At 40.1% G+C, this 23,880-nt stretch overlaps 1 protein-coding gene across 4 annotated transcripts in view; it reads right to left on the bottom strand.

The window, feature by feature from the left end:
• Nucleotides 1-23,880, bottom strand: part of ACO1 (aconitase 1) — a 364,042-nt gene that overhangs the window by 210,758 nt on the left and 129,404 nt on the right. For all 4 annotated transcript variants that reach the window (XM_085634885.1, XM_085634871.1, XM_085634895.1 and 1 more), the window contains exon 10: nt 19,766-19,882. In XM_085634885.1, coding sequence (XP_085491011.1) covers nt 19,766-19,882 — 117 coding nt within the window. The remainder of the gene's footprint in view (nt 1-19,765; nt 19,883-23,880) is intronic.

The raw sequence follows: 23,880 nt of genomic DNA, 5'->3' as shown, positions 1-23,880 counted from the left end.
AAATTTTAAGGCTCTTTTCTTGAGAAAATGTTCGATAGCGTTTAGCCCTTGGTGATGGTTAATACATGTGTAAAGACTGTCTCTTCTACACCTTACTTCTTTTTCTTTCTCTCTTCTTTTTCCTCCTGTCTCTTTCCTTTTCTTTTTCTGCTTCTTTTCCTTTAAATTGATTGCCCATGACCATATATTTTATCAGTCAGCATCAAGCCGATACACGGCGAGTATAGAAAGGATCAATAACCACTGAATTGTAAATTATGGTTAATCGGACAATATCCGATGGCGCTTATGAAGGGTTACACAACCACCTATCGTAGGTGAATTGCCGATCCACGGCTTTATAAATTTTGGGTTGTACTGTGAAAAACGCATCGAATGAAGTAATCTTGACTTCTATATTGGTCTGATGAGAACCAAATGAAATGTTTATGTGCTTTGACATAAATTAATCGTTATTTTCACAGTCAATCCGCAATCATTTACTTTTACACCCTTGTATATAACTTTGATTTATAGATTGACCCTTCAAAGATGGCGCCCAAAAGTGCCGGACCGCCGTCCCCTCTGACCTCTTTTATGTTTATCTCTAATTATGTATATAAAGAGTATCTTGTAATGAACATAGAAACAACACTGAAGAAGGACTAGCTCCGAAACGCGTTTGTTGTTTTTTTCTCCGAATTAAACAAAGCTGCCATACTACTTACCCGTGAGTGCTCGAGTTTCCTTTTGGTAATCTTGGAGGAGTCATGGAGCGTAAAAAAAAAAATATATATATATATATATATATATTCACTGAAAAAACCATGGGTTTCACACACGTTATAGTTAGCTGGACATTTCACTCGTAAAAAACCATTGAAATTCCCCCGTTATAGTTAGTTCAGCTAACTATAACTCGCGCGCCCGCAATGCACTACTGATGACGTCACATATTACATCACTGATGACATCTCAAATGACATCACTGATGACATCATCCAGTGATTGTGTGTTTTTCTGAAAATTAAATATGTTTTATATTTATGTATATCTCAAGGTCAATGGAAGAATAAATGGGTATATAAGTGTCTAAATGGATGCTTTTTTTGAAAAAAAATTTGTGTAACTGACTGATTAAGTGTATCATAGTGAATACATGGCTTACTGAGTAATCTTTAAATATGAAAATATCTGTATCAGTTTCTTACTTTGTGTATAAGTGGCTGCATGGGTTGGTGAGTAGCTACATGAGTGTCTATATAGGTTATTAGTTGGTTTTTTATCAGTATGAGTGTCTGAGTTTCTGTATGGTTCGGTGGGGGGTATTACTTAGTGCATAGGTGCATGAATGAGTGACTCACTGTTTGTATGTGTTGAATACAGCATGTGTGCAGGACTGTATGGGTGGATGAGTGTGTGCATGGGTGTGTTAGTGAGTGAATGACTGTCTCAATAGTGTCTTTATGAGTAACTACATATGTGACTATTGGTGTATATAAGTGAGTATATGTGAGAGTGAGAGATTGGAAGAGTTCCTGTATGAATAAGTATGTGTTTCTATAAGTTATTGTTTAAAAGAGTAAGTATATGTAAGTTTCTGTAGAAGTAAGTGTGGTGGTGTGTGTATAACTGTATATGCAAGTAAATGGATGTAGGAAGGTGGATATCTGACTATGGTTACCCCCACCTTTTTGCCTAGTGTCTAGCTGGTTTTTCGACTTAGTTGGCCTGAGATCCTGCCATTCAGGGTCTCAGGCTGTCTGCTCTCTCTGTAAAATGGACTCCATGTACCCTAGGTACATAACCAATTGGTAAGGATCACCTTATTGGACCCTGTACAGTGTACCCTAGGTACCCAGGGCATAGGTGTACCCTAGGCCTCCCAGGGGCTGCAGCATGTATTATGCCACCCCTGGTCTGGCCTTCCAATCAGACACAACTGGCTGATCACTCAGCTGGGGCAAGGTCATGTAATCACCCCTTGCTTAGATATAGTATATCTATATCTACCTTATATATAGACACATGTGTACCTATCAGTCACTCCTATGGCAGGCCTTAACAATCCTGGAGGCAGAGTGCTTGGTAACATGTGAGATGGTGCTCTAGCATGAGCTGAGCCTGTCTGCAGCTTTCGGAACCAAGTCCTTATAGCTGTTCTATGATATAGCCTACCATATACTCTTAAAGTGCCTTATAATCTTAAACGGTTATGGTAACTATGGTTTGGCTTTATCAAAACATGTCATGTAAGGTGTCTAACACTTTGGAATAATACCCCCATACCATTTCTGGTGATGAGGATATTATTCCTCCCTTCTAGAGGGAGAGACATGTTAAAATCCTACTTTGCTGTGTAACCTCTGACCAAAGCCTCAGCATCACAAAATGGATGCTGCTGCCACGACACAAGTCTGACCTCCTGCAGCTGGGAGTGATCCCAGCCAGGGAGGCCTGGACAATAGGTTTCCTGCTTGGGGAGGTGCTAGCACCTCCCCAGACAGCCTTTAGTGTATTGGGGCAGGGTGGGCTGAAAGGAATGAGACATGCCTGGGGCACACAAGGTGTTCCTTGCATAGTCCAGTTCAAACCGGCGCTGGGGCACTCCAGCCCCAGCTCTGGCGCGAAACTGGACAAAGGGAAGTGGGTGTAACCACCCCCTCCCAGGTCCCACCCATAAGGCGTGACCTAGCAGGTATCCCAGCCCCCCAGATTAGTATAAGAGTGGGAGTTGGGCCTCAAGACTTTAGATTATCCTGAACCTGCAAAACTGAACAGAAACTCTGGACCTTCGACATTCGACGAAAGAAGAAGACTGAAGAATCTCCCTTGTAGCCAAGGAGTGGCTACCCTGTGCAAACAGGCACCATCAAGAGACTACCCTTTGCTTTGCGACCGTTCTACGAGGAACCGACTGCAGAGCCCGACCAGAGCCTTGACTTCCAGACTTCTCCGACCCTCATCCACATCTGCAGCAGAGCTGAGATCCGTGGAGGCGACGAGCGACCGGCTACCTGGAAAAAGTGGCTAGTAACTTACAGCGCAGCTTCTGAGGTACCCTCGAAGTTGTGCACCGGGGATTGAGAAGCCCCAACCCCAAGCACCATCTGCACCGAAGATCAGCCCCCCACACTCCACGAGTCCTGCGTGGGGCCCTTCAGCATTTTCCTGCTTGCCGCGTCTGTCCGGTTGCTTGCCCGCTGGCTAGTGGCCTCTGTGACGACGCACCCTGAAATCTTCTGCGCTGGTTTGGCTCCTCCAGACTGGCTCCCGCTTCTCTGCAAAGAAGAAGCACCCCAGACCTTCCTGGTCTGCACCAGAAGCAAGTCCTTCGTTCTTCGTGGGTTCCGCTTGCCAAGGCTTGGTGAGTCCTAGTCCAACTTCGACGCCGCTGACAGCAAGAGCCTTCGTGGGACAGCTCGCCTCCTGGTCCTGGTCGTCCTCGACGCCTCCTGGTCCTCCTGGCTGCAGCGACAAGCTTCACCTTCACCTGCAAGTCTCCACGACATCGCCTGGTTCCTTCCTGGTTCCACGTGGTCACTGGCTAGTGACCTTGACTCTGTCCCTTCTGCTTGCAGGTTTCTTCTCTTCTTGACCCAAGCCTTGGGATCCACCGGACACTCATCACTGACTGCCTGTCAGCATCTTTCTTCAGGCATCCATAGGAGTCGACGACGAAAACGACGCATCTTCACCCCTATGCACCCGCAGCCTGTGGGCTAGGTAACTTGGGTACTCCGGTGCTCATCAGGATAGTGACTATCCTAGTGTCTAGTTTTCAAGTCTCAACTTCCTAGCTACTTCGGAAGTGTCCTAAATCTATCTATTTCTAAACTGTACTATTGCTATTGACTTTTACGCATTACGCGTGAGTGTTTCCACTCTGCATACGAATCTCGTGGGCCTCCCACTTCCTAACTAACGCTAGTGTAGTGTAGCCCCAGCGATTCCCTAGGCCTAGGCTTATTCTATTTCCGTGACAGTGGTTCTTATACCACTTACTTAGTATATGGTTTGCGTGGCCCCTAGGGCCTAACTGTATTACTTACCTGTGTGACTTAATGTATGCATAAATAAGACTGTGTTGTACTTACCTCTAATCTCATAAAGAGTGCTGAGGGTTTGCTTAGAATAAATACACTTTATTTTATATATATATCTGTTGTGGTGTCCTTTCATTTGGTATTCAAGGGATTATATATGGTATCACAGCTGGCTTCACATGCCATTCAGAGTTTAGCCTAAGACTGCTCTTGTCCATGCTACCACTAGGATAGCTGGTCTATAAGGTTGACTTTACAACCAATCACCATAAGGGTATTTGGACTGATATAAGGTGTACACTATAACTAGTGACATCATACATCAGGCCAACTTCTCACAATGGATGTTTGATTCTTTATTAGCATGAGTGACTATGTGTGTGAGTAACTCTATGGATGAGTGGCGTTGTGTAACAGGATGTATAGGTGTATGAATACATATGATGAGTGAGTACATGTATGAGTGACTGTAGAGGACTGTTGGTGAATGACTATGTGTATGTGGTTCTTAGAATTACTGATTAGGTTGTTGTAACTGATATTGATATGTTCATTATTTTGAACATTTTAGTTTCTATTTTTGAATGTGTGTTTCAATGGTTATATTAGGGGAAGAGGAGGTCTGCCACTCTATCACAAGGATGATGTCATCAGTGATGTCAGTGACCATGTCATGAGTGATGTAATATGTGACGTCATCAGTAGTGCATTGCGGGCGCGCGAGTTATAGTTAGCTGAACTAACTATAACGGGGGAATTTCAATGGTTTTTTACGAGTGAAATGTCCAGCTAACTATAACGTGTGTGAAACCCATGGTTTTTTCAGTGAATTTGCAAGGTTTTTTAAATGCTAATTCCCAACTATAACGTGAGTGAAACCCATGGTTTTTTCAGTGAATTTGCAAGGTTTTTTAAATGCTTTTTTTTTTTTTCTTTTTACATATTTTAATTTTAATTTTCTATCCTTTTTTAAAGACTATGGTTAAATTTTAAAAATTCTACAATGTTTTTATTTTACCATTTTTTTAAAATAAACAGATAAAATTTATTAGTATTACATATTTTTTTTTTTTTTTTTTTTAACGTGCATGTACGGTAAGCGCACGTCTTGCTTTAATTACGTTAGATTTCTACGCTGTTTGCGTTCATTTACGCAATTTGCGTAGACGCACGTCACGCGCGCACAGCGCGCAACGCGTACGCTGCACGCGCACGTTACGCGGAAGTGAAGGGGCGTGCCTGTTTTGCGCATGAGCGCGTCTTTTTTACGCGCATGCGTACTTTTGCCGTAAGCGCACCGTAAGCGCACCGTAAGCGTACGGTGGGTCATGTGATCATGAAACACAACTTTTGATTGGTTGAAACTACTTTCAGTTCTAGAAATCTCCTACACCACACCCATTCCCCTCATTTCTGCTTGTGATCCCTTAGGAGAAGGAGCTGGGTTGTCTTTGTGATACGATGGCAGAACAGCAGAGCCCTTCTGAGAGTGAGGCTAGCAGCACTACCTTGAGGCAGAGAACGAGGAAACAAAAGACCTCTTTCATATGGGAGTATTTTTCTTTTCCAGAGGGCCAGCAAAAGGTAAATGCACCCTTAGTGACTTGTAAGCTGTGTAAGCGTGTACTTTCAAGAGGGAATCCCAACAAGAAGTATTCCTTCGGGAATCACACCATGTTGAGACACCTTAAGGATGTACACAGAAGGACACATGCTCGACATACTGAAGGTAACCCTTCAGTAAGTCAACCAAGCACATCCACAGCAGCTCAGCCTGGACCATCATCTGCAGGGCCGAGTCCTTCTTCTGCAGGTCAGGTGAGCCCTTCATCTGTGGTGGGAGCATCTCCTTTTTCTTCTCCTCAGGAAATTAACCCTCGGTTTCTGAGGGTTGAAATACGGTGCGCCACTTGTCATGATCTAATTTGTTATAGGGAGACCAGTATTTCCCTAGTGAACAATAAAATAGATCAGCACATTTGTCGTACCGTCTAATATTCCCATTCTTTCTTTCCTCTGTCCCTGCATGAACACAACGGCTCTTTTAAGAGCCAACCTTACCGTTCATCTATTTTTTATATATGTTTTTAATACTTTTTTTTGATTTTTTTTTACCGTACGCGTACGGTATGCGTAATTATTATTTTTAAAAAAAAAAAAACACTAAAAATCAATTATCACATTACAAGGTCCTTGAGAGACTACAATGAAAAACTGAAAATGTGATTGTGGAGAAGTGGAAAAAAGGGACCATGATATTACCATACCCACTCAAAAAAATATTTATTCATGTAAATTTTTTTTTTTTTTTAATTGCTTTAAAAATGGTTCTAGTTTTCGAAAATGTTCTATCTCAATCTGAAAAGAAAAAAGTATTAATATTTAATAAAACATTTTATAATACAGTACACATATTTACATATTTTTCAAAAAAAATTGCCTTTTTTTTGCTGTTTTCAGAATATATTGCATTTCACTATAAATTGTGAAAGCAATTGCATTCATCATTTAACAGCGGGCAAAAAAAAAATTAACAATCTCAAAGATTGTTTTAAAAAAGCCCACAATCTCTTTTTGCATAAACATAACTTTATAGAAATGCATAATATTCTTAAAAAATATCATCTAATATCAATACTTATTTCTTTAAAATACCGTCTGATATTTTTGTTTCAGAAGTATAATCACAAAAATATATCTCAAATAACTCCACAATACATCTGGTTCCATTTCCTTTAGGCCAAATAGTAATTTTAAAATTCTTTTTTGATTACATTTCCAATGGTAATCCAATAAAAATCTAAAGTTTAAATTGTACAGATCTCACCGATTCTCTGTAACATTTTGGTTTCCGAAAGATTTATTAATAATGAAATAAGTCCACAATAGAATTGTTTACCTTTCCGCATGGCCAAATAGTAATTTTAAAAATCTTGTTTGAATAAATTTCCAATGGCAATCCAATAACATTCCAAAATTTAAATTATGCAGATGTTACCGATTTTTTCGAAATTTTTGGTTTTCCAAAGTTTCATTAAAAATTGAAAAAGTCCACATTACAATTGGTTACTTTTCCATTAGGCCAAATGGTAATTTGTAAAATCATTTTTTTTGAAAATTCCAATGGTAATCCAATAAAATGGTAAAATTGTTTTGTCCAGATGTTGCCAAATCTCTCTAAAATTTAGGTTTCAGGAAGATTAGATAGGAATTTGCTAAATCAAAAGGCAAACGTTGCTTAAAAATCAATTGGGAATCATTACACAGTGTCCAGCCTTTTTCACATTTAAGATAAACTGTGTAATGACCAGAAGTTACAGTAGGTCCATCATGGAAAATTATTGCAACTGTTACAAAAGTTTTTCCTGAAATTGATAATTGCTGTCCTGTAAACTTCTTTATTAAAGTATCTAATTTTGAACCATCAGCTTTACAGCGTTGCATCATTAAAATTACATACTGTCCGTATTCCTTTAAAATTAACGTTGAAAACATGTCAGATTGACACTCACTGCATTCCGTGCTATGATTAGCATCTTTAACTAATTTAGCAAAAGTGACTGTTTTACTTTCTGGCAATGTTAAATAAATAAACCTTTCAGAATCAACATTAGAGCCACATATATTATAACAGTTTTCACAACTATGTTCCCATTTATAAGAGAGACCAAATAAATTTTCAATGGGAACCCCTTCTTCTTCCAGTACCTGAAGAAAAAACATCAAGAATTCCTGTGCGTCTTGCTGTACATTTTGAGAAAACTGTGTTCGTCCTGAACATACATCTAAAAGTTTTCTAATTTCAGTAGCACTTTCTATTTGAGTTTTATCATTACTCAGCTTTTGAAAAAGGAGACTCAACTCAGAACAGAATCTTTTTCCCTGATTTACTATTATCTGCTCTTGCACACTTTCCAGATAAAATGCAACATTCAGCACTACATTAGCGTAGCAGTTGACACCAGAGCTATTTTCAAAATGACATCCTACAACCTGTTCTTCATTTTCCTTTTTCTTTTTGCTTGCAATTCCATCACTCCTCTTTTTTTTCCTCCTCTCTACATCTTCATTACAGATATTCTCATTTCTCCTTTTACGAGAAACTACACGTTTCTCCAACACAGGATACTGACCTAAATGAGGAGCATAGCTTCTTCTTAATCTATTATACTCCTTTACACAATTTGCATCAGCACTAACTTTTGAGTCATCAAAGTCTATCATGAATAAACCTGATAATGTTTTCACTCGTGACAAAGCAACATATGCCATACCTTCTTTGAACACAGTTGAACCAATGTTCACAAATGCACAATCTACAGTCAATCCTTGAGACTTGTGAATAGTTACAGCATATGATAGAGAAAACGGAAACTGCTTCCTACGTACATATAAGTCTTTCACAAGCATGAAACGAACAACGACAAATGTCTTTAACTTCTTCTATCTGATCAAATTTTATTTTTAAACATTCAATTCCATCTTTTTTCTGATAATTAATAAAACCCACAACTCTTCCCATAGCTCCATTAACTAAACCTTTTTCAACATCAAAATTTCTCCTTAAAAATACTCTACAGTTCATGCAAACATATATTTTTTTCTAATCCAGCTGTTTTGGAAATGTTCTTCTCTAGTGAATCCAATTTATTTTTCAGTGTGCCTGTTAATGTGACAGTAATTCTTCCATCCTCAATTTTGTCCACTGCTTCCAATTTCCTGATATCTTCCTTTTCCAATTTCAAAAGCTCCTCATTGAATATTGAGCATTCACGTAGAGTTGGCATTAAGCAGATGACACTTTTCTTTTCTGCAATGTTCTTGTATATGTTCTCTGCAACTATTTCTTCCTTTGGAAATAAATTATGTAGCAGCCGACTCTGTAATGCTTTCGTGCCAGCTTCAGTGAGTAGTCCAATTCTGATATCTTTCAGAATACTTCCATATTCTTCATCGTTTGCTTGCCTCATATTAGTAGTAAGTTCCTTGTACTCAAAGAAGGACCAAATATTTGCATTACCGATGCTTCCCAATGACTTCTTTGTGTCTTCATGTGTCACAGTATTAAACACTGGTTGTCCTTTAACTGGAGTAAGTTGCAAAAGATCCCCAAAAACTATGACGTGTTTTTCTCCAAATAACACGTCATAGTCTGTCTTCAGAATTTGCTGCATTCTTAAATGCACAAAGGCAAGCATTAAGTTTGATACCATGCTCACCTCATCAATAATGAGAACTTGCATCTTCTTCAATACTCTTGAAACTTCCAAGCATGCTTCTCCAGTTAGCTTGTTGTATTGTATTTTGTTCTCATGCTCCACTGGTAACATTAGCAAACGATGTAAAGTGATTCCTTTTATGTTATATGCTGCTAACCCAGTTGGAGCAGTAACCACACAAGACAAAGTAGAATCCGTTTTTTGCTGTAGGTAGCTTCTGATGACTTTTATAAGGAAACTTTTTCCAGTTCCAGCTTGTCCACTTACATACATCCTGATTGGATGAAATGATGTGCATGAGCACTCTTTTTTTTCATGTAGAAATCCGTGATCAATTTTGTTTCTGATCTCTTCATAAATTTGTTGCTGCTCTTCGTTCAGTTGTCTTTCCAAATTTTGTAAGTCTATAAATTCTTCTTGAGCTTGATTCATAGCCGTTTCCACTTCATTCATGGCTATTGATGCTTCATTTTCAACGATTGGTTGTCCTAGGGGATCTTGACTGAGTGTTCCTGAACTTTGGCTGTCCTGAGAACTGTCTCTAGCTATTTCTGCTGCAATTGTAGTTTCCTGTTCAATTTCTTCATTTAACATTTGCAGATAAGTTGAGAATGTACTGCATTGTATGCTGTCTTTGCAAGCATTAAAAGAATCTTCATAGCTTTGAAATTCTCCCAGTAGTTCATCCTCTGTACGCCATGGTTTAAACAGCTGTAAAAGAGCCAAGTAGTAAAATTCCTTTTTGTCAGTAGTGTCGCAACTCAGCTTCCTGTGATTTATCAAACTTCCTTTTGTTTGCTTCACCAAACATCCTTCCTCACCAATGACTTTATATTTTCCATTGTTGATGTCTTCTGTGGCTTTCCGTGAATAAATGTAGTTCTGCAGCACTTCATAGAGACACATGTTCTCCAGATGATGACTTCTCTTGGGATAATACGTGTCCAACATGTTTGATTTCAAAATATCTGTACTTTCTGGGTCATTCTCGGCCAAATATTCAATTTCTCCAACAGATTTCAGTACCCGATTTCTCATTGCTGCAAGGCCTAAACTTGCCCAAATTATTCTTCTTGATTTCGAGTAGAGACTTGCAGAAGATAACCTATCTGAACATTCGTAGGATCCAATTTCTCGATGCGATAACATCTTCAAACTGAAACTGTACAGCTTCTTACTGACAGTCTTCTCGTGAGAAATCTCTTCCCACATTTCCTTCAATTCTGTTTTTTCTGATTTCGTAATGTAAGACGTTACATATCGAGCAACAGCAATGGAATTGTCAGCTACATACTGTATATCCAGGTTCGCATTCCACATGGATAAAATGACTGGGTTGTAGTCATTTATATTTTTTGATTCTTCTTTTCTTTTAAGGTTGTAGGTATTCTTAGGTGATTTTCTTGTGATAGTATGTCTCACAGATGACATAAAACTGTTTACTCTTCCATTTGAAAGAACAGGTCTAGGAAATCCAAATCGACATTTAGTGTAGTATTTATCTTTGCTCTTGTATTTCCGTCGACAGTATTTTCCACACCGATGACTTTGGAAACGTAAAACTTGCTCCTTTAACTTTTTCTCTTCTGTGTTTTTTGGTATAGCACATGTTGCATATTCTTCAATGTAAGATAACACTGCTTCATCAGCATCTGTTCCAAACTTTGGGGCATCCTTGATCCACAACAGCATATGAATATGAGGAGCACCTCTTGCCTGGTACTCTTTTCTCCAAAAGAAATCCACTACTTCTCCTAGAGGTGGATTTTTTTTATTGCAGATGAAGGACATCATAGCCTCAAATCTATGATTGAAATATCTGCAAACATTAACTGGATCCAATGAGCACAGTTCTCCTGCTGTCTTGTATTCGATGTTTTTAATGTTTGAATTTGCCTCTCGTAGAAAATCCAGTAAATCATCCCAAGCGTACTCAGCACAGCTTAGGGTAAGGAACCGTGTTGGTGTTCCTAAATTCCGTAACATGCATTTTAATTCACCATGGCGTCTGTACCAATATTCATTTGTCCCACGCTGACAAGCCATCAGATTGATCAGTTGTGTTTCCAAATGATCATCTCGGTGCTGCACTTTCTCCATAAAATCCTTAGCAGACACATTTTGTAAATGTACTCCACTTTTTAAAATGTGATTTACTGCATAAGACAGTGCAGACAAGTTGCTTTCAAATAAAAGATGGAACAAATAAGGAATACTTTGTCGAAATCTGGGATCTTCAGCATATAGTCTTGTAGTCCGATACTCAGAAGCTGGAATCTGTTCCGGACGTTCATCGTATCGTCCTCCTTTTCCTTTAGGAAACAGCTGGGGAAAACATCGAGCTTCCAAGCTCTCCTCCCATACACTCACGGGAGTTCCTTTTGCTTTCTTCATCTGAAATAGATCAATATTGTCTCCCATAACTTCTTTTGAATGAAGAGGATGTATGCTAAAATGTTCATAAATTTCTTCTTCCTTTGACTTGTCCACTTTTTCAATTTGTCCAGTTGGTGTTTGTGTCTTCTTGTAAATCTTCTTCTTCTTCTTCTATATAAATTGATTCATACCATTTGTTATTCCTTTTCAAATACAAATTTGCTCTTTGTACTTTCCGTACATCTACCAGCTCCTGCCAAATCTTCTTATTCTTTGTAGGTACACCATTAACCAGAATAATTAATGGTTCAGTTTCCAAAGTATCCGCATCAATAGTTTCCATATTTTTTTTCAAATCCAAGGGCAAATACACCACTCTACCTTTTAAACCTCTCAGTAAATCTGAAGGAGGTAATTTACCAGTTTTGGGCTCCATACGTACTATGGTCTGGAACGGATGAACACATTGAATGAGTATAGACTCATATGTATTTAATTCAGAAAGTTCAGCAGGAATAGCATCCAATTCTAAATTATTATGTACAGCTCTGGTCGGCATTCTATTTTCTTCTAACTTATTATAACAGTATTTACAAATACGCTGAACTTCACCCAATTCAAAACAATTTTCAAGAAATATATATGTGGCAAAATCCTTCCACTTATAATTATCTTCATTTTCACTTTTTCTATAGAGATCAACATACCTGGTTTGTTTTCTATAATGAGTTCTGCGGCAACAAATACAAGTAATATTTGGTCTTTCATTAGAGATTTTTTCAAATTTTGTTATGTGATCATTAAATGTCTTACTTACAAATGGTTGTACATTCTCTTCCACTTCTTCCTCATTTACTGTGTCCTTTTCTGCACTGTTTTGTTCAGGACCAAAGTAACAAAACTGAATTTCATCAACAACCTTCTCTACATCTGATACTGACCCACGGAACAGAGCCCTATTCAATTCATCTAACTTTATTGCTGGACTTTTAGCAAAATACAACCGTCTCACAAACTTTCTCATTTCAGTATGATGAACAGCCAGCATTCTAAAATGATGGAAAACACTAATACACACTTTTCTAGATAGACAAGCCAGAGAATGACCCTGCAAACCAGTATTCTCTCTCACTCTGCATGGATCTAGACTTTGAAGCACCTTAATCTTCTGTTTTACACTTTTTTTACTATATTCTCTTAGAAACTCACGAAATGTATCAATAGATTCCTGACGCACAGTGCAAATACTACTACAATTCCAAGTGTACACTGGGGCTTTAGGACGTCTCCCCATAGCCTCATCCGCCATCACTTGTACCTCATCTCTTGGAACCATTATCTCCTTCTCCATTATGCAACCATTTTTCACTTCGTAAGCACGACCTCTGGTGTCAACTGCATGCAGCAAACTATTACTTTGAAAATAACTCTCTTCATTAAAAAAAGGTTCACTACTTGAACTATGCATCCATTTTCCTAAAAACACTTTACAAAAGTTTGTTCTGTTCACTACTCTTTTCCTTTTGCTTTGTGATTTCAGTACATTAACCATTTTATCTAATGTACGCATCCTATTCAAAATTAAAATGAATAGTTTCCTTTTTAATTCTAATGCCTTTGCTGCAATGGCTTCAATTTCTTTTTTTCTCTTATAAAACTTAGCCTTTTGCTTATATTTCTTCACATCCTTTATCAAATTGGATATAACTCTCCTCTGAAACATTTTTCTACGTATCTCTTTAAACGCTGTTTTTCTGTTTAAGTTAATCTTTTTAGTTGCAGAAGGTATATTTGCATTAACTAAATGCTCAATTTTTTCCTCTCCTTTTCTATTGAAAACATTCTTTCCAGTACAGACATTTTGTACATTTTTCCTTTTTTTGAATATGTTCTTTAAAAAATCTTTTGTTTGCTTACCAGAAGATTTTTTCTTTTTCCCAACATGAGCATCTCCAACTAACTTAAGTCCTCCAGTTGTCTTCAAATATAGGTTTTTTTTGTGGTCTTTCTTTACTCTGGATTTTGTAGGCATCTTAAATTTTGTTCACTGCTCTTCAGTAATACCTGAAAAAAACTAAAAAAAAATTCCTTTATTTTATTTAAATATATTACTACATTTTTTATGTTCTTTAGAAATCTTAAAATACTATAAACCCCTTTCCTATAAATGAAAATCACAATAACACCTTCACAAATTAAATTTCTAAAAATAATTCCTGTGTGCACACAAAGTCATGCTTTGAAATTAGGCAGAAAACGAAATTTCTTTGCCAATTGCAAAACATACTTTCTACTACTTTTTAGGCAAGTGAAAAGTACTTTTACAGACTGACACATTATGAATCCACTTTTCAGATTCTTAAAAAAGCACATGTCCAAACTGCTTTTTCAGACCAGCACCATGTGTAACCTGGGTAACTGACTACACTCCAGCAAGGGCAACCAGCCTTAGTGATGCTGAATGTATTTGCATTACTGACTGAAACCTCAAACCCCACTCGCTTGTGAATACTGTGCATGATTCCACAGGGTAAGCAGCTGGGTGTGTGCTAAGAGTCTGCTTCTGCACCAAAAAATGGCTCCCCCTTTCCATCTAATGCAACTGTGAAATCACCAGAGCAATACGCAATAAATCTCTGCCTGTAATTCCTATATGCACACAGAGTCATGTTTTCACATTAGTCACAAAACGAAATTTCTTTGCCATTTTGAAAGCACACTTACTACTCTTTTTTTTGGCAAGTGATAAACACTTTTACAGACTGACACATTATGAATCCACTTTTCAGATTCTTAAAAAAGCACATGTCCAAACTGCTTTTTCAGACCAGCACCATGTGTAACCTGGGTGACTGCCTACACTCCAGCAAGGGCAACCAGCCTTACTGATGCTGTATGTATTTGCATTACTGAGTCCAACCTCAAACCCTTAAAGTATTCTTTATTTTTACCAGTACACCTTAATTTATCGTGAAAACATAGTCCATATTATTTTACATGTTCCTCACATTTAAATTTCTCCCAAAACAGAAAATAATATACACAACTTCAACAAAAAGAATTCCATTTCTATTATTCATTTCTTAATTTACCATATACATCCCCTCTCAAACTCTAAACTCACCTTTAAAATTAGTTAGCTGTGAAAGAAATGTGGCACTCAAACAGCAGATTATCAGAGCCAGGATCTCTGTTCTTTACACCTCTCTCCTCTCAGCAGAACCAGATAATGGCAAACTTTCCCTCTCTTTTTCCACACATATACATGTTGTTGGAAACCCCCACTCCCACACTAGAAGGGGTGGTGGTGGTCTTCCGAACACACTGTGGTAGCTTGGCTCGAGTGGTCAGGAATCAGGCTCCGTGCTAAGCATACAACATACCCAAACAATAACCATGCGTGCATCCGTTCCAAAAACGACTCTACACCGTAAAAATTATGAAAATAACTTTCTTTATCTTCTTTTTCTCTTAGTTGCTGATTGGAGAAAATAAATAACAATCACAATATACAAACTTTTTTAGAAAGTGCAGGTCAAATAAATACTGGCTTAATGATTCAATAAATAGGGGTGATCATAAATACTGAAGGCATAAATAAAAGTGCAATACAGACAGGCAATTAAATATTCTGAGGCAATAAATACTGTAACCAATAAATATTGTGCATCAATAAATAGGTTAAATACAATAAATACAGTGCCCCTAATAAATACTTAAAAGCTGACAGTGACACTCATGGTATCATATCACTTTTGAATTCCTAAGGGCTGATTTGGCCCAGGCACAGCTTGTGGGGATGTGGAAGGCTTGAGGGTGTCTACTCCCTAGCTTGGACAAGGCTGAGGCCTAAACTGAGGTAGATAAAGGGGGAAAATACCAGAGACCTGGCTCTCTCTCTCCACACAACTTCTCTAGATTAGTCCCAGTTCACCCCTGGCACAGTCAGGTTGGTTCCAGCACCTCCCTAGCCCCTTAGAGCAGTCTCTCAGGTCTCCACAGGGCCTTAGGCGCCCTCTACTCCACTTACTGCCCTTTTTCTGATGCTCCGACGCCGCTGGAGTCGTATCGATGCCGTGAGGCGGTTCCGGTTCGATGTCGGCGGCCTCGGCACAATGTCAGTTCTTTGACGACGCCGGCAGGCGGATCCGGCCTCGATGTCAGCGGCCTCGGTTCGATCTCGACCTCCGATTCGATGGCGTCTGGCAGTCTTACTCGATGTCTACTTCGGGCGGCTCCGGTCCGATGGCGACCTCGGATTCGATGACGTCGGCCGGCCTTGCCTCGATGTCGACTTCCGGCGGCTCCGGAGTGCGATCCTCACTCCCGACCTCCGGTGCTCCTCACAGGTTTCCGGCGACTCCGGAGTGCGACCTCCACTCCCGACCTCCGGCACGATCCTCACAGGTTCCGGCGACTCCGGAGTGCGATCCTCACTCCCGACCTCCGTTACCCTTCACCTCGGTCTCCGACGACTCCGGAGGGCGGACTCTACTCCTCCGATGACGCCGCTCACTCGACCTCGGGTGACTTCCTCCTCGACCTCTGGTATTCCTCACGACCTCTGACGGCGCCCTCTCTCGACCTCTGGCGGCTCCGGGTACGACGTCTGCTTTCCCAGTCAGCGCCGCTTCTCCACCTCGGGCTCCAGGTCTTAGGCTACTCAACGTCGGACTTCAGGGAAACCAGCTTCCAGGTCAGGATCTTGCTGTTCTCTTGTTTCTAAGGCCTGTTCCTGCTGTCCAGGTCCTCAGGATGGTTTTTCTGACTTCTTCCCACACAGGGCTCTAGGCTGGGCTCCGTCAGTAGGGACTAGTATCAAGGGTGGGTTTATGGACCCCACTCCAGGCACAAGTTTCCACCCCTGCTGCTTCACTCCTTCCTCCTTCACGTTTTTGCTGCTCACTCCTCACCAGTCAGGTGCCAACCGCCAGCTCCAACTGCCAACTCTCTGTCTTAGCTTCCCAACATTCTAAACCGCCTCCAACTGTCACAGGGTTCTGGAATGTTCTGGAATGTGCTAGTAGGTTCCAGTGGATGCTGGTGATGTCACAGGTGGCCACCATTTTGTGCTTCAGGCACTCAGACAGAAGTTTCAGGGGTAGGTAAAATGGCTCCCTGAATCTGCCTCAACACTAAAAACGAAAACAAATGAGGGAAAAAGGGCCAAGTCCTACACATGTTAATTTCAAATCTCAGTGCTTCCCCCTTTTTTTCAAATGTAATCACACATTTCTATTGGTTGAAAACCAACCCTTTTCCAAAAGTACCCTTCCCCCAACTTGACTTCTGCCTAGTACCCTTCCCCCAACTTGACTTCTGCCTGCTACCATAGCAACAGCTCATGGAACACTGCTGTGTGGAGTTAGGTCAGAAGTTCATCAAACAATGTTTCAATTCCACAGAGCAAGAGTGCTTGACTTTTCAAACCTAACAGCAAATCCATAGTACTGTTCTTTGGTAACACATTTTTCTGTACCAATACAAAACATGCTTCTATTAATTTACACATACAGCCTAGTTTTTATTCTAGAATGGTATGAAACAGCCAATCAGTTCTTTTTTTATGAAAAAAATATGTATGCCTCCATTTCCAAACTGTCTCATTTCTTTTTACCATTCTACTGAATTACACCTCCTGAGTGCATCCAGTTCTCCTTTGAAGATGTTCACAGTGTGGATTGTAGGGCACAGCTATGTCTTCTGGAGTGAAAAGTATGCAGAGAAAACAGATATGGTGAGAGACCTTGCTTTGCCAAATGTAGACATTAAATGGATTGGTCAGAGAGGGTTAAAGTGGCACCAATTGATGCCATTGGTGAAATCCTTCATGCAAATCCAACACCCTGACCTCATAATAGTGCACTGTGGTGGCAATGACCTAGGCACTTTGACTGGGGTAGGTCTGGAAATGCTTATGAAGGACACCTTTGCACAACTGTTTTCACTTTTCCCTATAACTGCCTTTGTGTTTTCTAACATATGCCAAAGGCAAAAATGGAACTGGTCCAATCATTTTTGTCCGCAGATTGACAAAGCAAGAAAGCACGTCAACAAATCTGTTTCTGCTTTCCTCCGTGACTATGGTATGGGTTCCATTTACCACAACAACTTGCGTTACGACATGCAAGACATTTATAGAGGAGATGGTGTGCACTTCAATGATGAAGGGAACAGAGTCTTCCTCTTGAACCTTAGACTCTGCATCGGTACTTACTTGTAGGTACCACTAAAAAATCACTTCATAAACACAACGGCTCTTTTTAGAGCCCCCTAATATCTAAACACTTAAATCTGCATTGCAGTCTCCAGGTACCCCTATTAGTGTACAGGGGATTGCTTTAACAATCCAAAAGGTGCTCTATTTGTGGTAGTGTGGTTGATCAGCCTTAGGCTTATCAGAGGGGAGTGTTAGGCATCTGTTGCGCACACAAATCAATAAATAAGACAATCACAATATGCAGACCGGCAGTTCTGCACAAATAAGAAATATTTAAAAGAAGCGCTAGACATGTTTGCCACAAAGCAGATAGCGGCTGCAATTCTTTCTATTAGATTTACAAAAAGCAGTTGATCATATGATCTGGGAAACGCGTCTGTTTACTGGAGAGATTTGGATATTCTGCCCAAATTACGGGATTTTAAAAATAAAAATGCACTATAATCTAAAGCTAAACTAATTTTTACACATACTAATAGTTCTCCAGTTTTGGGATAACAACAATATGTGTGAAGCGGTCTCCAATTTGTGAGTAAGATAGCTCACACTGAGAGTTTCATGGCCAGTTCAAGAAGGTTCACATATATGGTTGTCATCCCTAAACTGAAGACCTATTAGGCTGTGTACAACAGCATCATCTGCTTAGGACACCCTGGTTTCCAAGCAATAAGAAGTGGGGTGTCCATTTGTGAACAATCTCTTCACAAATGGATACTAAACTGCATTGGATCATCTTCCATTGGGATATATAAATTGACTAATGTTAACCATAGTGAATTAAACTTAAATTTCACCCAGCACCACCACACTTCTGTATCTGGATGCCATAGACGGATCTTAACTTAGGCAGTTCTACAAATATACATTGCCACAGCTCAATGTTTAACACCCGGAGGAGAAGCCTTTAAAACCCACCCATATTTTAAACATATTAAACTTAACTAGCCTATTAAGGGAATGTGGGTTTCTTGAAATAAACTACTGTTAGCTTATGGCTTTTCATGCAATATTCAATTGCTTGTCTTTTCCTCCTATTTAATCTGTTGACATTAAATGAAAACAACCTAAACATATGGCAACCCTGGAGAAGGCCTTGCTGGAACTCTGTGGAGCCATTCTTTTAATCTACTGCAATAACTCGCCCAGGGCCTACCCAAACTTGCCTGAGCCTTCTGATGTTCAAATAAGCAGTACTCCTCTCTCCTACCATATGCAAAGTGCATACATTAAACATTAAAGTGCAAAAATAGTGCAGATTCACAAAAAACATTCTATAAATTGCTTCCATAAGTGCATACCCTATAGAGGGCATTCTATCATGTTCTCCTATCTATTCTATTACGTACACAGCTACCTTTCTAGTTCTCCCTGTTTGGGGTACCCTTCAGAGTTTCTAGATCTATCATTCAGACATAGCCATAACCTTGCCCTCTTTCACTGGTTCTTTTTGCTTTTTTTATTTTTATCAAACCACTAGCCTTATCCATCCGGAATGATAAAACAGTTCAGGCTCCTATTTACCCCATTTCCACATAATCATAAAAGAGAACTAGCCTATAAATACATTAACAGAATATAGATTGCCTTGCACATTCAAGCTCAGATTTACACACTTCGGAAAATGTGCCTATAGCATAGTTTCAGTTCACTTGTTTCACAGAGTATAAAGCCTCCTGATTAGGAGAAAAACACATTTAGAGTCTCAGCCAGAGTGTAACAAAGAAATGTGAGGGTGTATGGGATTAGAATTTAAAATACTAAACAAACAAAAAGCGACACTTTGGAATAGGTTATGTTTGGCTAAAATGTTTACCACGTGTAAGCAAAACAGACCATTATCCTTGCATTTCTTCAAGGTTCAAAGTTTTCATTAGCTTAGCTTGAACTTCAACTTTTTGGGAGTAATGTAAGATCAGGTCGCTCACCTTGGCACCTAAACAGCTCTCGAAGTCCTTCTTCATTTCAGAAACTGCTACTTTGTCCTGGGGCCTTTTAGGGCCACTGCAGCAAGGAACCACAGTGCCAAGATCCAACTCAATCACCTAATCGGGAAAATAAAATTTGTGTGAGAAGTATACATCCAAAAATACATATTTCCGTGTGTGCGCTTACAATATGAGAGTATATAGGTACAATATGAGACAGCAGCCAGGAGTCGAATGATCATTTACATTGGAAAAAGACAGTCCGAGGAAGCACCCTGTGAACTCTGATGTGCATCAAATGATACTTCAGGGCAAAGAGGCACAACTTTTCAGCATAATGGCGTGAGTGAAAAATTTGCATAATATGCAACATTTTAGGATCTGTGCCCTGGAGGGTTGAGAACGAGAGGTGGTAGTATTCAGCAATGGTCAGATTCTGTAGGCTTATCCAGTATCTGGTATGTCGATTTTTAAACCCAGACCTTAATACAGAATAATACCTATGTTTGGACTGTGGGCACTTTGGTCAAACCCCAAAAGTCTAGAGCTAGCCTCTAACCCATAGTCTGGCTTTGTTCTTAGACCCAGTAAAAAAGTAAGGAAATAGCTTGTGTTACAGACACCAAAGAATTGCATCTTTGAAACACACAAGTCTTTCGCTGCCTGCAAGGCATCTTCTAGAAGCGCAGGACACAATGACAACGCTTGCTCTGCTTCTGCTGCTAGAGAAAGCCCGGAAACTAACCTGGGGGGCATATGCATGAGTTAATCAACAAGGAAAGAAGAGGTTACTTTAACCACTGTCTACAAAGAAGGAAAATGAAGAACATTTTCAAAATCTGTCAGACCAACTTGAGCCTTTCTTTTATCTTCCTGGTCAACACTGATGGTTAATGTGTGTATGGACAGACGCCCATGTGGGTGTCCATCAAATGTCAGCTTCTTATGTATAGGATGAGGTGTTCCCTTAAGTGTACAACAGGATCATCCAAACCAAATCTCAATCCATTTTACAATCCATTTTGCAATCCCATTTTAAAATGGTGTTGCACTGATGCAGTTGTGCAAAAGCAACAAAAGGTTGATCTGTTTTGCGGATTGGCTTGGTAGGCTCAATATAGGACTTAAAAGCCCTTTTAAGACAGTGTCCAGGTCACATAGCATATAGGTTCACAGATCTTTCAGGCACTGAAACAGGATCTGGCCTGTGGTGGTAAGGAGAGATCAGGATGGAGCTGTTGGTTATGTTTTATAATGGTTTTCTAATTTTGTGGATTACTTTCATGCCAGCCTGATAGTTGTAGGCACATTTGTGCCTTATTATTGGAAATCAAATTAAATTGAATAGAAAAACACTTAGTGCAAAGTAGAGATTTCTGCAACACTTTGTGGATTGGTAAAATAAAAGTTGGTAATCAATAGATTTATCAACATACAAGGTGACACAAGCTTTGGGAAAACCTTAGGATATGTATGCAAAATAACTATCCTTAATAGCTTGTAAATAAGTCTCCTCAACTGAAATCAAGCACCGAATGAGATCATGGCTGCAAAGAAACAAATTGGTTGCACTGGTTCAAGTGTCGTCTCCTAAGCTGTGTAAGAACACTTCCTTTTAATCCCATATAGGTGGTGGAGGAATGTTTGGTGTCAGAACTCTTAAAACTTTGTACCAAGGCAAGAATGAATAACACTAAGATGCATGCATCATTTTGTTTTATAACTAGGCCGCAATAGCAGTCAAATGGACTTGCACTAATGTGCAAGCTAATTTTTGCAAATGTCTTTTTTAAAATAACTTTCTCTAATGATTTTATTGCATACACAGTAATAGGTTGGTATCACAGTATGATCCTCATTTGCAATATACATGAGGGTAGTTAAATTAGTTTACTGTCCTAACATAAAATCAAGAATAGCAATGATTTCCCCCAAAACATGCAGATGCATCATAATAGGTGGTGAAACATTCAAATTAGCCAGTGTAGACATTTATATAGCCAAGTTGAGATAGTTCATCAGCAGACTTCTACAGTGAAGGACATTCCATAAATATGCGAGCAGCAGATCATTTCAAGACATTGCTACTGGGTTTCCTCCAAGCATTGGTGATCTCTTCATAAACGTAATGAATGGGAGCAAAGTTCTGTCAAATTAGTAAACTCAAACAGATGGTAGGCAAAAGCTTCTCCATCGGGTAAATATTCCAAACCTTACCCCACCATTGATCACCCGTAGGGGAAGAGGGTAACTTTCACATTTGGGCCAGTGTCAATGTAGCTGGAGATGAGATATGAATAATTAGTTTTCGTAATGAGTATGTAAGGGGTATGTGGATTTCTCTCTGGGGGCACACAGTAAAAGCATTGAAGGCTTTAGGGCCAATGATAAACTGGTTAGTGAACTTATGTGGGACAACATTTTAAACCAGTATGTTTGAATATGGACTCAACACCGTCACATGTGTAATAATGTACTACTTTCTGTGCCACCTTTCCAAGGATGCTAGATACTCAGTCCCCAACAGCCTCAGAATCAACTTCACTGAAATCCAGGAACAATGCTGAAAGATTTGCATCATAGTCTGATTGTCTTGGACTCTTTCCTGGGGGAAAGGCAGAAACCGAACCCTGTCCAGAATGCCTTCAAACAGGGGGAGCATCAGGAAAGGAGTCAGGTATGACTTTGGCACATTGTTAGTGAACCTCAAAGATGAGAGGAGGTTTGAATGTAGTCTGGAGGTGGTTGACAATTGCCTGGGACGAGTCCGCCTTCAAAAGCCAGTCAAGGTAGGGGAAGACTGGTACTCATGACAGTCAATGGTGAACTGTCACCACCAGCACCATCAATTTCGAAAAAAACCCGAGGGGCGCTGGTTAGACCAAAGGGGAGTACAGTGAACTGAAAACGCTCCAGTCCCACTATGAACTGCAGGTAGCGCCGATGGACAGGTAGGCTGGTTATATGGAAATAGGTGTCCTGCAGGTCCAACGCCACCATCCAGTCTTGAGTGCAGACAAGACCTGAGCCACAGAGAGCCTCTTGAATTTCTCCTTTCAGAGAAAGATGTTAAAAGGGTGAAGGTCTGAAATAGGCCTCTGTCCTTCTTGGGCACCAGAAAGTAGCAGGAATACAGACTACCGCCTACCTGTGGCGCTTGCACCCTATCGACAATGGCCAAAAGGGCGTGCACTTCCTGCTGCAAAATGGAGAGATGGTTGATCCTCCATCAGTCGCTAGGGGGAGGGGGCGGGCAGAACCCAAATATCTGATGTTATTGGTAGCCAACCCAGGAAGAATCATTGGATCCTGTCTCCCGCTGGCCGACTGTGCTCCTCTAAGGGAAACAACCTTTACAAAGCGGTTGTTACATCGCATTCCATAACAACGCAATGCCATTACAACGCAAGTCATTAGATCGACTTGCTCTAGATGGCGCTCCAACCTAAGGAATAGTATGATTTACTATTCCAACACCTTCCCTACTGTTGCACAGGGTGGAGTTGGAATAGTAAATTATACTATTCCTAATGTTGGAGCGCCATCTAGTGCAAGTCGATCTAATGACTTGCGTTGTAAAGGTATTGCTTTGTAACAACGCGGCCGTTGTAACGACCACGTTGTTATGGAACACGATGTAAAAGCATGCGTTGTGGCATGCTATATTCCTCCTCTAAGGGCATACTAAAGGGGTTTAGCAGGTGGGGTAGCAAGGGGGGCAGTGGACTAGGCCGCGGGTCAATGGCCACTAAGGTCACTACCGCAAAGCTACTGGGTTCCTTGTGGAGGCTGGATAGGCTGGTGTTATGGGCAGCTAACCAAAGCCGCAAAAGAAGCAGTAAGATTGGCGAGATGGGTAGTAAGCCCATGGTGTGTGCAGAAGCGCTGCTCTCTTTAAACCACTGTAAAGTGGAATCAGCCTTGTTCCCAAGCGAGGAGTCCTGGCATGTTCATAAAATAAGACTGGATGTAGGACGAGAATCCAGTTGATCTCAGCCATACATGGTAACAAATTGCAACATTGGTGCCAATGGGTTTATGGATGGAACCTGTGGTGTCCAAGCCACAACAAATTGTGAACTTTATGCATTACAACCATCTTGGATAGCCTGAGA

Source organism: Triturus cristatus, chromosome 2_1, assembly GCF_964204655.1.
Source record: "Triturus cristatus chromosome 2_1, aTriCri1.1, whole genome shotgun sequence".
Taxonomy (NCBI): domain Eukaryota; kingdom Metazoa; phylum Chordata; class Amphibia; order Caudata; family Salamandridae; genus Triturus; species Triturus cristatus.
The sequence above is the reverse complement of the archived record's forward strand: the minus strand, read 5'-3'. Positions and strand labels throughout refer to the sequence as shown.